Source organism: Saccopteryx bilineata, chromosome 6 (genome assembly GCF_036850765.1).
Source record: "Saccopteryx bilineata isolate mSacBil1 chromosome 6, mSacBil1_pri_phased_curated, whole genome shotgun sequence".
NCBI classification, from domain to species: domain Eukaryota; kingdom Metazoa; phylum Chordata; class Mammalia; order Chiroptera; family Emballonuridae; genus Saccopteryx; species Saccopteryx bilineata.
The window spans coordinates 139,032,283-139,049,144 of NC_089495.1; the positions used below are offsets into that span (position 1 = coordinate 139,032,283).

General features: G+C 42.0%; 1 protein-coding gene across 3 annotated transcripts in view; it reads left to right on the forward strand.

Annotated features, from left to right (window-relative positions):
• GRHL1 (grainyhead like transcription factor 1) overlaps positions 1-16,862 on the forward strand; it is a 66,000-nt gene continuing 49,138 nt past the window's right edge. For 2 of the 3 annotated variants that reach the window (XM_066234611.1, XM_066234612.1), the window contains exons 1-8: positions 1-156; positions 3,328-3,514; positions 6,836-6,906; positions 10,245-10,635; positions 11,659-11,735; positions 13,192-13,348; positions 13,534-13,645; positions 14,793-14,887. In XM_066234611.1, coding sequence (XP_066090708.1) covers positions 137-156; positions 3,328-3,514; positions 6,836-6,906; positions 10,245-10,635; positions 11,659-11,735; positions 13,192-13,348; positions 13,534-13,645; positions 14,793-14,887 — 1,110 coding nt within the window. In that variant the 5' untranslated portion in view covers positions 1-136. Of the gene's footprint in view, positions 157-320; positions 832-3,327; positions 3,515-6,835; positions 6,907-10,244; positions 10,636-11,658; positions 11,736-13,191; positions 13,349-13,533; positions 13,646-14,792; positions 14,888-16,862 lie in introns of those variants that run through there. The other variant, XM_066234613.1, reaches the window with a different exon arrangement.

Below are 16,862 nucleotides of genomic sequence, written 5' to 3' on the forward strand. Positions count from 1 at the left end.
TCCAACCCGTCGGGGCCGCTGCTCCGGACCCGCCGCCGCCGCCGCCGCCGCCGCCGCCACCTCCTCCCCCCGGATCGGGTGTACTGTCCCAACCCGAAAGTCCAGTTTTTCGGCCCGGCAGCGGCGAGCGAGCGCGATGACACAGGAGTACGACAAGTGAGTGAGACGCCGGCGCGCGAGTCCGGCCGGGCGGCCCAGGGCGGCCGCTGCCCGGCGGGGCCGCCGCACCTGCCACGAGGCCGGGCGGAGCGAGGGCGGGCGGGCGCGGTGCGGGGCGAGCGGGGTCGCGCGTCGTGCGGTCCGCTCTCTTCTCTGCTGCGGCCGCGGCTCCTCCTGCTCCCCATGCCTTTGTTCCGGCCAAGCCCCCCCGGGGGGACCCTCGTCTTGGGGACCGGACTCCATAGAGTCCTCCTCGCCCGCCTCAACGTCCTCGACCGGGGGACCACCCCACGGGCGCTCCCCCATCTCGGCTCCCGGGTGTCCCGGGTGCGCGGGAGGAGGCCCAGGGCGCCCCGCTCGGGGGCTGCAGCGGGGACGCGAGTTGTCCCCCCCTACCCTTTCCCCCCGCCCGGGTCGCGTCTGCTTGCGCCTCTGCTGCCCGGGGGGCTCCTGGCGACGCGTCCCGCGCGCGGCTGGCGGGGCAGAGGTCTCCGGGCGATCGCGTCGCTCGGCCGGGTCGGGGGTCGGCCTGGTACAACTAACTCCCCAAAGGAGAAACCGAGGAAAAAGTGGAAGCGCTGCGGCGCCCTGGCATTTTCTTTTCCCCCGCCGGCCGGCTGGGCGAGTGAGAAAATTGCCGTAGGAGTTATTTTGCCACTTGCATCACTGAAGGTAATTACAGGCTGCTGTAATTAAACTGGCTCCGAACATATCAGGAGGACGAAACTTCGAAATCAGGGCGATAAACTTGAAAGTCCCGGACTAATGTGCCTTTTTGGAGTGTGTGATTAGAGAGACGTTTTTGACCAGTGCAAGGTTAGGTATGAGACGTTAACAGGAGACACGCTGGGTGAGGGACAGTTCTGTATTTTCTTGGCAGCTTTTCTGTAAATATAAAATTGTTCCCAGATTTAAAAAAAAATCTTAAAAAAAACCCCCAAACAAACAGGTAAATCTTACCAAACCAAATCGGTATATTTTAGATCAGTAAATCCAGGACGGAGAGGTACCCCCTCCCCAGTTTATAATTATTTGCAGAGGATCATTTTGTTGAACTGTGCCCTTTTTCTGGATGCGTAGGTTAGATATTATGGACTGAATATCTCAAATAGATTATTTTTGGGTTTTGCTGTAGAATATGCAGTTGAATTATCTCCTGAAATAAAGTATTTCGGAAGTCTTGGAGAGATTGCTGATGGAAGGTCTCGGACTCCCCGGAGGCGGTGATGAGCTTTGGGGACTAGCAGCAGCCTGTCATATGAGGAAGTAGATAGACTAAGGCAGCTGGTTTCATGTTTATTCTCAACGTGTAGTTTAGAGAAAGCAGATTCCCAAAGCTAAAATTTTGGCCCGAGGCACACTTTGGAAATGTAAGACACCTTCAGGGTGATCAGACACAGAACGATTTGCAAAAAAAAAAAAAAAAAAAAAATTATTTTCTGTTGTCTCTCCAAATTTGGGGTAGGCGTGGGAGAAGGGAAGCTGAAAAACTAGCATTATGGGGATTGAATGAGCCAAGTGCTGTCATAATCTTTTGGAAGTAGCTATTACACTATTAATAATAGCTTAGCAGGACACCAGTAAATCACCCCAAGGTACCTACCACTGGGTCAGCAGCTGTTATGCTCTGTTCCTGACTCCTGACAGTGCAGGGACTGCCCCTTTGTATATTTCTTCTTTCTTTTTAAATTTGAGATCTGTATAAATAGCCTTCATTTTACAACAAACTGTTTGAACAGCTCATTTTGTTTGTTTTGTGTTAAAATAGTACACTACCTCAAGACTTCTTGCTCTACCAATATAAGCTAACTCTGACTTTATGCCTAGACCTGAGTAAAGCATTGGCTTTGAAATAAGACTTAATTTTGACTGGGGATAAATTAAGTTGTTGGATTCCTCCCACCCCCTTTTGCAAAGATGTTCTTCCTTTTTAAAAACTCTATCTGGTTTTAAAGGGTCTGGGTGCTTGCCAAACCCTAACCCTTGTTGATTACTTGAAAAGATAATAAGTCTTTCTACATTCACTTTTAGAGTAGGTAGGTCACCTTTAGGCAGTTTACATATTTCATTTGTGTGTTGCAATGAGCACTGATCCACAAATTTGCTTGTTGGAATAGTGATAATTCAAGAGTAGTTCTGAACATTTAAATTTTTTCCTTTAAAAAAAAAAACTGCTTCATTTTGCTGGAGTTAGTGTTCCACTTTTTCTCTTTATTGACTTATTAAATAGTACAAACCTAACAGTTGGGACTGTTTACATTTCAAGATTTTGGAATCAGTAATGTTTGATTTAATCTTTGAGTCAAATCTGCTATAAGGGTTTACTAAGATCCACAACTGATTTTGCTCTATTTTTCCCACCAAACTGCAGTGTTAAAATGAAACTGTTCTTGGCCAGTGTGGAAAACGGGTAGAGATTTTTTTAAAACAGATTCCCTCCTGTTTTCTAAAACAAAACATCTTTTTGTGTAGTGGTTTCATTTATTTTTGTAGATTCTTAAGTGTTTATCTCTAAGATAAACAGTTAACTCCCATGCCAGAAAATTATGCCTCTATTGATTTACAGTCCCCTTTGGCCACATTCCATGCTCAATCTGCTGGTAATCAGTAGAATATTCTAACTTTCTCATATACCCTGGAGGATTAAACCAAGTATCCCTTTTTCTTTCAACTCTTCTCTCCCTTGTTTGGAGGTAGGAAAGTTTTTAAGGCATGGCATCAGCGGAGAAAGGGAAATAACATGTAGCAACATGATTGAACCATATATGTACTCTTTTAAGAGGGTATGGTCCTGATTACATATGTCTTAAGAGAATAAATGTTCTGTTTTGCCTTCCTTTGTATTTGTTTATATGAAGTGTTTGAATAGCCTAAATTTTCTTGGAGTGTTGTATTTTTGTTTTTGTTTTTCCTGAGTTCCATGTGCAGATTAAACTGCAGGTTTCCTGGATGCCTAAATACCTTGTATCTTCTTGGGTGATACAGTAGCCTGCAGTGAAGTGGATTGCCTTCTGGTTGTCTTCATTTACTTTATCAGGTCATTGAAGACATAGTGGACTATTTCATTGGAACATCAATGAATTGGTTATTTGGTTCTTTAAAAATGAGCTTAGGATGCTTTGCATTAAAAAAGCATGATATATATTTATTTTTTAAATCTCTCTGAAGCAAGCGGCCAGTGTTGGTTCTTCAGAATGAAGCGCTCTATCCACAGCGGCGTTCCTATACTAGTGAGGACGAAGCCTGGAAGTCCTTCCTGGAGAACCCCCTCACTGCGGCGACCAAGGCGATGATGAGTATCAATGGCGATGAAGACAGTGCCGCCGCGCTGGGCTTGCTCTATGACTACTACAAGGTGGGTTTGACTGCTCTTTAAAACGCTTAACAGCAATCCATGGTGCACTTGATTCAAGGGCATATAAAACAGTAATTTGCTGGTAGAATGTAATGCAAGTTGCTTCTGTAGTGACTATAAATAGTTTAATGAGTACTTTGAATTACTATGGTTCAAAGCCGAAAATCTACAATCATAGAATCAAAGGGTTGTTTTTAAAACATGTAAAGTAGCCAGCTGTTCTGGCTGTCTCTGCAAGGTGAGGCTACCATGAAAGAAGGCTGTCGATGTGTCTCCATGAGACCGAACATTTTACCAAAGGAAGTTCTCAGTGCTGTCAGAGTGACAGTGACCCATTGTGATGTAGTCAGAGCGATGTCCTCTTTTCCCTATATAATATTTTAGAGCTTTTGCTTTGACTTGACTTGATTGTAGGATTCATGAAAAACAAACCAACCATATTTTCCAGTCTTAGGCCTGCTAGTTCTAAGATCAGGATGTATTTTGTTGTCTGTTTCTAGAGATTTGGATGAGCCTTAAATAAATGTAGTCTCTCCTCAGGCTGGAGTTTTACATGATGTTCATGGGCATGACGCCACTGGTCTGTGTCATCATCATCATTCTAGTAACACTAGCCAGCACTTGCTGATTACCTATACTGTGCTAGACATGTTAACAGTGAGTGTGTGTGTGTGTATTTCCCATGCCTCCAGAATCCCTGAAAAATATGTGGCATTATCTCTAGTTGGCAGATGAGAAAAATAAAATTCTCATGTCACACAACTAATGCGTGTTGCAGCCGGGATTCCAAGCCTGGCCGGGCTTGTGCCAGAGTCACCCTCGTCAGTATGCCATGCTGCCTCCTGTGGGACACGCTTTGCTTGTTAGGTTCACTCCAGCAATTCTTTCTAACCTATCACAGATACATTAGGGTGGCGACATATGACAGTTTATTTGTGCCATCTTTTGGTTCTTAAAGCTTCCAAACCGATAGGAAACTTAAAATAACAGGATAATTAACTCCTCAATACCTTCACCTAGGTTGACCATTTTGCCTGCCTTTTGTTATATTCTGACCCTGTAGTCTTTCCAGAAGACCAGAAATGCAGAGGGGGGAAAAGCAAAGATAGTTTGATTATCAAAATTAGGGTGGGACCTAAACTGAAAATTTTATCCTTTTCTGGTATGAGGTCATATGGTCACTTTGTTGAGTTTCAGAGAGTGAGGTACTTTTTTTTTTTCTTTAAATGTAAATGGAAACTTGTATAGTAACTAAAGATGCTGGAAGGAACCCTTCTCTGGGAAATGTAGCCACTAAACGTTCTTTTGAAGTGGAATTTATTATATAATCTCTTCTTTTTTGGTTTGAAACCCTGGGCTTGTCCAGTCAAGGCATATATGGGAGTTGATGCTTCCTGCTCCTGCCCCCCCCCTCTCCTCTCTCCTCTCTCTTCTCTAAAATAAATAAATAAATAATTCTTCTTTTTTATGGCTTGTTTTATTGACCCAATCAGTATAAAAACCATAAGTTTCTAAGTATTAATTATGAAGTTAGAAGTTACATATTTGTAACTGCAACTTTTTTTTTTAAATGTAACTGAAACTTTTGAGAGTGGGAGAAAACCCAACAAGTTTATGTCAGAAAGACTGATGTAATTAATATACTAATTGTCGTGGTTGTCTGAGTGTGTTTTAAATATAAAGGGTCCTAAAGGTATTTTATATCTTAGGAGAAGATAAACTTTCATGTCTGTTCATTATAGATGACATTCTTTTTTTTTACTGAGAGAAACAGAGGGACAGATAGGAAAGGAGAGAGAGGAGAAGCATCAATTCGTTGTTGCAGCATCTTTGTTGTTTCTTGATTGCTTTCTCATATGTGCCTTGACCCGGGGTGCTCCAGCAGAGTGAGTGACCCCTTGGGCTTGAGCCAGTGACCTTTGGGCTCAAGCCAGTGACCATGGGGTTATGTCTGTGATCCCGTGCTCAAGCCAGCGACCCAGTGCTCAAGCTGGATGAGCCCACACTCAAGCTGATGACCTCGGGGTTTTGAACCTGGGTCCTCTGCATCCCAGTCCAATGCTCTATCCACTGTGCCACCACCTGGTTAGGCACAGATGATATTTTTAATGGTACTCTATGTCAAGCTTCTTTTGATTGGTGTAGGGTGTTTGTTTTTAAATGAACTGACTTATTTCAGTTTTATAGGTGGGAGCCATCAGTCATTTTAACATAACTTTGGTAAAGCTTTAAAAGCATGTTGTTAATACATGAAACTACTTTTTTGTCTTTAAGGATAAAATTAGAATGTAGGAATAGAATTCCCACATTGACACTGAAAACCAGTTTCAAACATCTTAGCAGTTTTGGAGTACATGTTGGGAATTAGTCTCAGTTGGGTTGATGTTCCTAGTATCCCCTGGACTGTTCACCTGCTCTCATCGCCGATCCAAAGAGAGCAGAATCGAAACAGGAATAGCACAGACTCAGTTTGATCTGTCCTTTGGATAACAGACCATGTGAATCCCAAAGTATCTAGAGAAACTTATCATTAGAAAGAAGTATTTGGACCTTGGGAAGGCACTGTTAACATGGCTTATCCTTTGATTTTTGCATTTGACCTGAAAGGAAGGGAAGCCAACAGCGCAATGAGAAAGTGGAAGGGGCCCAGTGTGTTTCTATTAGCTGCTTGTCTGATATATTATGTGGATAATTGGGTAAAACCAGGCCACAGATTTTTTTTTTTTTTTTTTACAGAGACAGAGAGAGAGTCAGAGAGAGGGATAGATAGGGACAGACAGACAGGAATGGAAAGAGATGAGAAGCATCAACCATCAGTTTTTCATTGTGACACCTTAGTTGTTCATTGATTGCTTTCTCATATGTGCCTTGACCGTGGGCCTTCAGCAGACCGAGTAACCCCTTGCTCAAGCCAATGACCTTGGGTCCAAGCTGGTGAGCTTTGCTCAAACCAGATGAGCCCACGCTCAGGCCGGTGACCTCGGGGTCTCGAACCTGGGTCCTTCCACATCCCAGTCTAACGCTCTATCCACTGCGCCACCACCCGGTCAGGCCACAGATTTTTATTTTTAAGAGATGAAACCCAAATTTCGTGGACAGTAAATTTGTGAATCCTCATTATATATGTTTTTTACATACCTGCCTGGAGAACAGATCGTAAGCTCTTGAGGGCAGGCACTGGGTCATTTATCCTGTTTGCCCCAAGCCTGGTGTTTGTAAGCAGTCAGTGGATAGATGAATGGTTGGACTTACTGAAAAGTAAAGTCTGTAGCTATGCTTCACCAAGTAAGGATTAAATTGTCATGTGTGTTGATGTCTAAGGTTCCGAGAGAGAGAAGGTCATCAACCGCAAAGGCCGATGTTGAACACCCAGACGCAGATCACAGCAAAAGGTAATGTCTAATATGGAGCATAAAATAGTTCTCTTGAAAAATACCAGGCCGGGTGTCTGTGAAAATAAGATGAGGGTTTGTTCAGATGAACAAGTACAAGTGGAAGAGATAGGTAAGTTGGACCCTGAATATCTAAATTCAGATTTCAGTACTGATTTGCCTCTTACTAATTATGATTCTATTGCTCTGAGAAGTTAGTTACCAGTTCCTTTAGAAGTACACTGCTCACAAAAATGAGGGGGGTATTTTATCGCTTCTTATTCATTTTGAATTATCCCCTCATTTTTGTGAACAGTATAGTTGCCTTTTCTAGAAATCCAAGCATTAACTTTTTCCTCCTCCAAAGGGATGTTTTTAGTAATAACAGAAGTGTTTGCTGGTTTGTCTTTGATGTTCTTTTAAGAAGGGTATGTATGGCTTAAGGCAGTAGTCAATTGAAACAACTTGAGTCCCAGTGATCTAGAATAACTGCCTAAGCAAAACTCAGTAGAGTAAATTCAACCTTATTCCAAACTCCTGTTGAAGTTAATTAAAAAATATTTTAGGTTAAAACTTTCAGAAAATTAAATTAAGTCTTGACTTTATAGCCGTGAAAGAAAAATGTAAATATACCTTTTAAATTGCTCTGTGTCCTATTAGTAAAAAAAGAATAAAACATGATTTAGGAAAAAACGACAATTCAGAATTCCATTATACTGACAATGTATGCATTTACTTTGGGTCTGCGTGCATATTTTATGTGATTGTGGTTGTATTCAGAGACAGGATTTGATAGTAAGCTTTCTTCTACTTAGTAATGTTTCAGAAGTATTTTCCATATGGCTATTTTAATCTTTATAATTACCTTTTTGTAATTATAAATTATGGCTTTATTGTGTGCTTTTTATTATGGGAATTTTTAAACATGGCAGAAGTAGAGAAATAATATAAACCCACACATACCATTATCAACTTCAACAGTTATCAGTTTAATTCCTCTTGTTTGACCTAATGTTTTGTCTTCAACATTTTTAAAAGTTTATTGATTTTTAGTGAGAGAGACAGAGAGAGAAACACTTAATTTTGTTGTTCCGTTTATTCATTGATTGATTCTTATATGTGCCCTGACCAGAGACCGAATCCACGACCCCGGCAAATTGGGACGATGCCCTCATCAACTGAGCTACCTGGCCAGGGCCTGTCTTCTTCAACTTTTAAATTAATCTCTTAAATTTATTTTTGCTGCCTGACCTATGGTGGCTCAGTGGATAAAGTGGTGACCTGGAACACTGAGGTTGCTGGTTCAAAACCTCGGGCTTGCCCAGTCAAGGCACATACGAGAAGCAACTACTATGAGTTGATACTTCCTGCTCCTTTTCCCCACCCCCCCTTCTCTCTAAAATTAATAAATAAATCTTTAAAAAATTATCTTTTCTTGAATAGATTTTTAAATTTTTAAATTGATTTTAGAGAGAGAGAAAGGGAGAGAGAGAAAAAAAAACATTAACTTGTTTCACTAATTTATATATTCATTAGGTGATTCTTGTCTGTGCCCTGACGGAGGTCAGACCCACAACCTTGGTGTGTCGGGATGACACTCCAACTAGCTGAGCTACCTGTCCAGGGCTGCAGAAGTATTTTAAAATAAAACCTAGCTATCCCTAACATAAAGGCTTTATCTATTTTTTTACTGTTATAAAGCCTCAATGATCAATTTTCTCTATAGCTTTTCTTTTTCTCTTTCCTTAGGAAAAATTTCTGGGTGTGAATTCATAGTTTAAGGTTTGAACATTTTATTGATCTGGAAATGTACAAAGTTGCCAGATCGCTTTTTTCCTTAAAAGTGTCAGCCTGTATGACTACAGGGGGCTTTGAAAATTTATTAATTTTACCCTAGACTAGACACCATCATATATTGCCCAGGATATCTATTAAAGCAAAAGTAGCCCTGGCCAGTTGGCTCAGTGGATAGAGCAGCAGCCTGGCATATGGACATAATTGGGTTCAATTCCCAATCAGGTCACATAGGGGAAGCGACCATCTGCTTCTCTCCCCCTCCCCCTCCCCCTTTTCTCCCTCTTCTGCTCCTGCACCTAGTGCTTAATTAGTTTGGGCACTGGCCCCAGGTGCTAAGGATGGCTTGGTTGGTCTCAGCACATTAGCCTCAAGCACTAAAAATAGCTCCATTGCTTCGAGCATCAAGCATCAGCCCCCAGACATGGGTTGCCTGGTGGGTGGGTCCCAGTTGGGGCACATGTGGGAGTCTATCTCACTATCTGCCCTCCTCTCACTTAATGAATAAATTAATTAATTAATTAAAGCAAAAGTAATTTTATGCCAGTATGTCTACTAGTACAGGGGTAGTCAACCTTTTTATACCTACCACCCACTTTTGTATCTCAGTAGTAAAATTTTCTAACCTCCCACCAGTTTCACAGTAATGGTGATTTATAAAGTAGGGAAGTAACTTGACTTTATAAAATTTATAAAGCAGAGTTACAGCAAGTTAAAGCATATAATAATTACTTACTAAGTACTTTATGTTGGATTTTCACTAAGTTTGGCAGAATAAATCTTTATAAAACAACTTACTATAGTTAAATTTATCTTTTTATTTATACTTTGGTTGCTCCACTACCGCCCACCATGAAAGCTGGAACGCCCACTAGTGGGCGATAGGGACCAGGTTGACTACCACTGGGCTAGTACAATGTAATCATAGGTTTTCTTTTGGTGTAAGAGAAAGCCAAATAAGCATAAATACTAGGGAAAAAATGATGGCTAAGTAATAACAGCTCATAGCTCTTATAGCTCTTAAACACTTGTGTGCCCAGCATTATTATTCACATTTCCGTATGTTAACTTATCTATCCTCATTACAACCTTGTGAGGATAGATACCATTACTATCCCAATTTTATAGATGTGCATGTAGTTACTGAGAGATGAAGTAACTTGCTCAAGGTCACACAGAACTTGAACTAAGGCCGTCTGACTTTAGAGTCTGTATGTGAGCCATCATGCTAGGCTAATCCATCTAACCATATTCATAGCTTCAGGGTTCTAGTTTGGTAATTGTATTAGAATTATTGAAAATAAAGTGTAACGGAGAAGAGCTCTGAGTTCCCAGTATTCAAATTACATTTTACTTAATGCTTTTGGACTTTATTTGACCTATAACTATGAAATCTTCTTTTCATTTTCTAGTAATGGATTGTCACACCATTTTTCTATTTATTGAGTTTCTACCAAGTGTATTATAATTATTGCAGAGGACCCAGTAGCCCAATGCCATTCAAAAAATAAAAATTGTCAGAGAACTGTATAAGCATTGAAACAGTTTTGTTTTTTTTCTTAAAGAAACAGCATACCAAATGTGACTGAGCAGCCCCTCATTTCTGCTGGAGAAAACAGAGTACAAGTTCTGAAAAATGTGCCATTTAACATTGTCCTTCCCCATGGGAACCAACTGGGCATTGATAAGAGAGGCCATCTAACAGTTCCTGATACAACAGTCACTGTCTCCATAGCAACAATGCCTACCCACTCCATCAAGACAGAAACCCAGCCCCATGGCTTTGCTGTGGGGATTCCTCCAGCAGTGTATCATCCCGAGCCCACTGAGCGGGTGGTGGTGTTCGACCGGAACCTCAATACCGACCAGTTCAGCTCTGGTGCTCAGCCCCCAAATGCACAGCGGCGAACTCCAGACTCCACCTTCTCGGAGACCTTCAAGGAAGGCGTTCAGGAGGTACAAGAAACACAAGCATCTCCCTGAGTTGGCTGTGTGTTTGTATAAGTATCGTGTTCCAGCTCTTCCTTGTTATATAAGCCTGAAACTCACCCTGAAATGAATGGATTAGGAACAAAAGTGGGTTTCTAAAAAAAAACGACCTGTGGGTGTAATTTGTAAACTAAACCTAAAAAACCAGAAATTATCATCAAGGGTACATAGCTAATCTTACCAGCAGCTGAGTTAACAATGATGACTTCAGCTAAGTGATTTGCTGGAGAAGGTGAATGAGAGCCCTATACATAATTCTCCATCAGTAACGGCTATATCCACGTAGTTTGTCTTTTGTCCTGGAGCAAGACAGGCTCCCTGCCACTGGCCTTCATAGAAAACAATCAAACGTTATTGATCTGCATGGAGTTTCTTGGTTGGGAGTACTGTCAGGGAGGCAGGTGGATCTTGGTGACAGATACAGTGTGTGAAATTTACAAACGAACTGCAAATACTTGTGAGGGTTTTGTGGTGATGAACACCTCATTCGGGTACAAGTTAGGGAACTGAAGATGTTTAAGATTGTATTGAATGCTTGGGTGAGGGTTGGGGAATATATCTATCTGCCTGTGGAATTAGGGGTAGAGTACTAACCTCTCCTGAGTAAGTGCCGCAGTCTACCTGGCCCTGCGTGACCTTGATAGCCTGTCTTAACTTGGTAAGTGACAGTGCTGACTGCTAAACCCACATGATTCTAGAATTTGAACAGAATTAGGGTGTGTGGGAAAGACAGGAAAGGGAATTAGTGGAGAAGCACTTTGTAGGAGTACTTACATAGATTGTTTTAATTTGAGTGGCATATAAAATGGATATTTTTCTTTTTAACTTTCTTTTTTTTAAGTTTTCAAAGAGTTAAAATTTTTATTTTCGAACAAATGTTGAAAGTAGTGGGTTGCTGTGAGCTGCAGGCCCTGCTGCTGCACCAGACATTGGTCTTTAGTAAGCCTGACAACCAGTTACTAGTCGTGGCTCATTGCATTGATGTTTCAGGTTTTCTTCCCTTCGGACCTCAGTCTGCGGATGCCTGGCATGAATTCAGAAGACTATGTTTTTGACAGTGTTTCTGGGTAATCGTTGTCTTTTAATTCGATTTTTAACTTTCAGCTTTTATGACTTAATTTCTTTTTTGTTGATTTGGTATTGAAAAATCAGAGGTGGCTTGAGTGGGCTTTCCCCTGTGTGTCACTGCAGTTACTGTGACAGTAACGCCTTTCTCTGTGGGAGGACAGTTGCTTCTGTGCATTCAGTTTTGAACTCTGAGCTGTGTGTCATGTGTCCTTTAATTCTCGGTGTTGGTGCTTTTTCTCTCCTTCGGTTTCTTTCTGTGATGGTGGTGGAATGGAATCTAAAGAAGAGATGAAGACACTAAGTTAGATCTCTGAGGTCCCTCCTGTTTCCAAAAGGGGACAGTTCCGAGAGAATTGAGGAATAACATCAGGAGAATAAAGGCTTTTCTTTTTTAATTAGCCTCATTAATGATCAACGAAGTCAACTTGCTCTGACCTGATAACTTCTTCCTTTAAACCTCACAAAATGGTTATCTCCCACCGGGACTAAGAATATTTTCTAAGTGCATTATGAACATAATACATAAACATCTTCAGATATTTTTTGAAAGAGTTTAGAATTTCATTTTATAGTTTTGTTTTCTGTATTTTTTTCTGTGTGTGTATGTTTTGAAGTAAAAAAAGGAGGTTTTCTTTTAAAGTCCAGGATGTTATGGGAATCAAGACTTCCCTTGGAGACCTGCCTCAAGGTGCGGGAGTCACAGGCTCGATGCCTTTAGGATATAGGATGGGGTTTGGCAGACTCTCCCTGCAAAGGATCAGATAGTAAGTGTTTCAGGCTCTGTGGACCGACAGCCCCTGTCGCAACTACCAGCACAGGGCCTGGCCCTATGCCAGTAGGTTTTTACATTTTATTTGCAAAAATAAATTTATTTATAAAATAGGTGTAATTTGCCACCCCGTCTTGGGCAGGTTATTAAACAACTTCAGGGGGATATACGGATGGTACTCTAGGATAATAAGAAATGGGGAGAATTGTGAAGTACCATTTAAAGACATTTAAATTACAAGTAAAAACAACAAAAAAGTGCTGTGCTGACCAAATTGAATTTAATAGGAGGAGTGCCAGGCACCTGTTGGCAACCTTGGCTGGGTAAACACCTTGGCCGGTAGCATGTCTTGTGAGGTTTCCTTCCAATGTCATTTTCATCTGTTAGTATCTTTAATAAATATTCTTAGACTCCAAAGTCTAATTATTAACAGTTCTTCATAGAACTTCTAGTAGGCATATTATTGTCCCATATCCGTGAGATTTGAGAATTTCTACTTTGCTGAGGTTATATTTATGACAGAGAAAGTAGCAAATACTATTTATCATAGGACATGATCAGTTGGATGTTTCTTGGTAGCCTGCTATTTTCATAAATTCACACTGAAGCATTTCAAGATTGAACTAAGGCAGATGGGAAGCTTCCGAGGGAGTGGATAAGAGATCTGTGATTGTTTTGTTCTTTAGGAACAACTTTGAATACACACTAGAAGCCTCAAAGTCGCTTCGACAGAAGCCGGGAGACAGCACCATGACATACTTGAACAAAGGCCAGTTCTACCCTGTCACCCTGAAGGAGGTGAGCAGCAGCGAGGGGATCCACCACCCCATCAGCAAAGTGCGGGTAAGTTCTGCACTCGGTGGAATTCCCTGGGGAGGCTGTCAGAGCTTCACAGTTCCAGGTCTGAAGCAGAGCTCAAAGACTTAAAATGGCAGTTTTACTCCTTACCTGCAAAAGCTAATGTTGAAAAATTTCCCCACCAGTACTCACCCTGTATTGTCTTTGTGTTGTCCTGGATTCTCCTGTAGAGTGTGATCATGGTGGTTTTCGCCGAGGACAAAAGCCGGGAGGATCAGTTAAGGCACTGGAAATACTGGCATTCCCGGCAGCACACAGCGAAACAAAGATGCATTGACATCGGTGAGCGGCTCCAGAGTCTGCTTTTCTTCCCGGGGGTGCAAGCATCCAGTTTTCTAAATCCAGTTATTTTTGGCAGTGATCAGCTTCCTGCCGAAAGCATTTGAATTTTTATGCCAGCTACTGATCTGTTCCAGTGTCCTTGGCCTCCTGGAATCAGTGCTTTTAACATTACTTTCTTCGTAAGGACCTGTGCCCCATGCGGTGGCTTTCCACGTGACACCAGGGCCGGAGCTCTATAGCCTGCTCACATAAGAGTGTCCTACTTTTTAAAAGATCTGCCGATTTTTTGAAGGGTGACACCTCTATGAGAGTCTGATTATTTGGAGATGATAGTAAGGTAGAGGAAAACAAACAGTCACCAAATAAAAGAAGATACCGCTTATATGTAGTTACCCGACAGGCTTTCCCTCCTCCATGCCCAGCGCGTGCTGGGCTCTCTGTAAATAGACCCAGAGACTCATCGCCCAGGTAGAGCAGCCAGCCGTGTAAACCCCATTAGTGAAGTGACTGTGAGAATCTCAATTCTTGTCCTATGTATAATTTTCTTATAAAACTGTTTTCTGTAAAGTGTCGACCTGGAAATGCTGAGGTTGCCGTTCAAAACCCTGGGCTTGCCCGGTCAAGGCACATATGGGAGTTGATGCTTCCAGCTCCTCCCCCCTTCTCTCTCTCTGTCTCTCCTCTCTCTCTCTCTCTCTGTCTCTCCCTATCCTCTCTAAGAAATGAATAAATAAAAAAAATAAAAATAAACTGTTTTCTGTCATAAGATGGTTCTTAACCTTAGTGTCACTCCTTTTCTTTGCCTCTTAACGATGTTCATGGTTCTCTTCAAAAGAATGAAAAGAACTGAGTTCTATTCCTTGTTCTCTGGACTAGTTTTGTTACTTTGGAACAATTATTTAAACGTTTTTTAGACCTAAATATCCTAATATTGACATAATGAGGTAAAATTAAATATATCAAAGCTTTCTGCTATACAAAAATTCTTTTCCTTCGTTTTTTTGTGTTTTTTTTTTAACTTCTTTAAATCCAACAGAATGTTAGGTTTATCTAGAGGTGATAACATGAAAAACTGGTACTGTCAACTGCTACAATCTCATGTTGGAATGAGACATCAACATTGTTTTTCTTCTCATCTCTTACACAGCTGACTATAAGGAGAGCTTCAACACCATCAGTAACATCGAGGAGATTGCTTACAATGCCATCTCCTTCACTTGGGACATTAATGATGAAGCGAAGGTAGGTAGTGAGGCCCAGGGCTCCCTGTACTCCCAGTGCGCTGAGGATGATGGGAGGAACTTGATGATTGACAGCTGATGTGTTTTACAGAGGGGCATGCTTTCATTTCTTTGCTAAGAAATAGGGAGGATGAGCTCAGCTAAGAAGATAGGTTGGAGCTGTCAGTCCTGACGTGCAGGAAGATGGGCCAGGACCCCGGAAAAAGGAATAGCTCTTATTTCATCGGCCTTGCGCTTTCTTCCTATTGATCAATTCCAGTGGGATTTTTTACTTTCTCTCCAGTTTTTTATTTTCTGAAAGTCCAGCTTTTCCCCAGCTGTTCTGCAACTCTCCTTCTCCCCTTTCTCTCTTCTCCTTCCTCCAAAAAAGATAGTTTTTGTCAACCCGTGAAGTGCAGTGCACAACCCCACAGAGGGGGCGGGGGTGGGGCGGGCCGCCCCTGCTCACCGTGTGGCCTGCTGTCTGACCCCTCGCCGCCATGCTGCTTCCTCTGTTTGCGAAGTGGGCATCATGCCTGTCTGCTCCTTCCCTCAGGCATGCTGTAAGGGTTATTGGAACAATGTCTGTGAAGCACTGGAGTTTCTTCAGAAAGGTGCTTAAATACAAGTGTCATTAGCAGTGGTCTGTTTTTTGTTCCCTTTGAAGACTCCTTTAAGATTCTTCCATCGTGGACGTTTAGAGGTGCAGAATTGCCTCTAGTTCACGTGGTCATCTGGATTATTGGAACTTTTCGTACATTTTAAGAAGAATTAAGCATAGTCTTAGGTCGTTTCTGCCTTTCCCTTTTAGTAGAGTCCCTCTCTTCGCTAAATGATTAGAGTTCTAATATTTATTTCTTTTCATTAGCTTACACTGTATTATATGCTAAAATATTGCAGAATTTTATTTTCTACTGCCTAGGATTGCTTTCGAAAACGTATATGACAGGATTCTTGAGAAACATGTTAAAATTTATTATAATTGCTTTCCTTTCCTATCGTGGTCATCATGTCTAAGGCAAAAGTGTGCCTTAAATCTGCGGGAGACAGTGACTGGTGTCGGCCAGTCTGGAAGGAAGCTTGAGTCCCTGTTATTGCATGAAAGGCTCCCTGCTGACCACTGGTTCCCATGCAGGTGTCCTCGGGCTGCTTGGTCCAGAGAGTGGTGCTTGATCAAACAATAAGTTCACCCCAGAGGAGCTGCTAGAAGGAAAAGTAAACTTTTCAATTTTATGTAATTGTTGTTACAGTAATTTTGAAATTAAATATAATAGGACTCAGTGTGCTGGCCAGTAATAGCCTTTAAGAAGAGTTGGCCTGGGGCCCTGCAGGTATTTCTGTTCTTATAGCAAAGTAGGGAAATACAGCTATTAGGGACCCATTAAGGATCGAGGAGGAGGTGGGTTAGCACATGGAAGTCCTGAGTTCACTTTTCTGACTTATTTGTGACCTTGAGTTAGTCCTTTGATTCACTAGTTTTGTTTTCTCCCCTTACTCCCCCAGAAAAAGAAAAAGCCTATAGTGGCCAGTTTTCTTTGTGGGGAGTGTTGTCAGGACTAATAAACACTTGTCAGAGTGTGAGGAGCTCTTGGCAGAGAGGCCTACATATGGGCAGGGTGCTTTGTTTGTTTGATGTGTCACTCAGGATGGGAGTAATGAAAACTGAGATGACGGGCATGGATAATGGCTGGTTTCATTTAGAAGCCTTCAGCATATTTGTACTGAAGAGAAATATTGTTGGAGGCATGTCTTAAGTAGCCTTAATAGCATTGTTAATTGTTGTAGGTAAATTCAGTTTCATTTTCCCTTCCAGACACCCAGCCCAGGGCTGACTTGATTTTTAAGCGTTTTCCTGCTACTGGAGGGGGCCGTGCTGTCTCTCTTTTTTTTTTTTTTCGTGAAGTTGGAAACGGGGAGGCAGTCAGACAGACTCCTGCATGCGCCCGACCGGGATCCACCCGGCATGCCCACCAGGGGGCGATGCTCTGCCCCTCCGG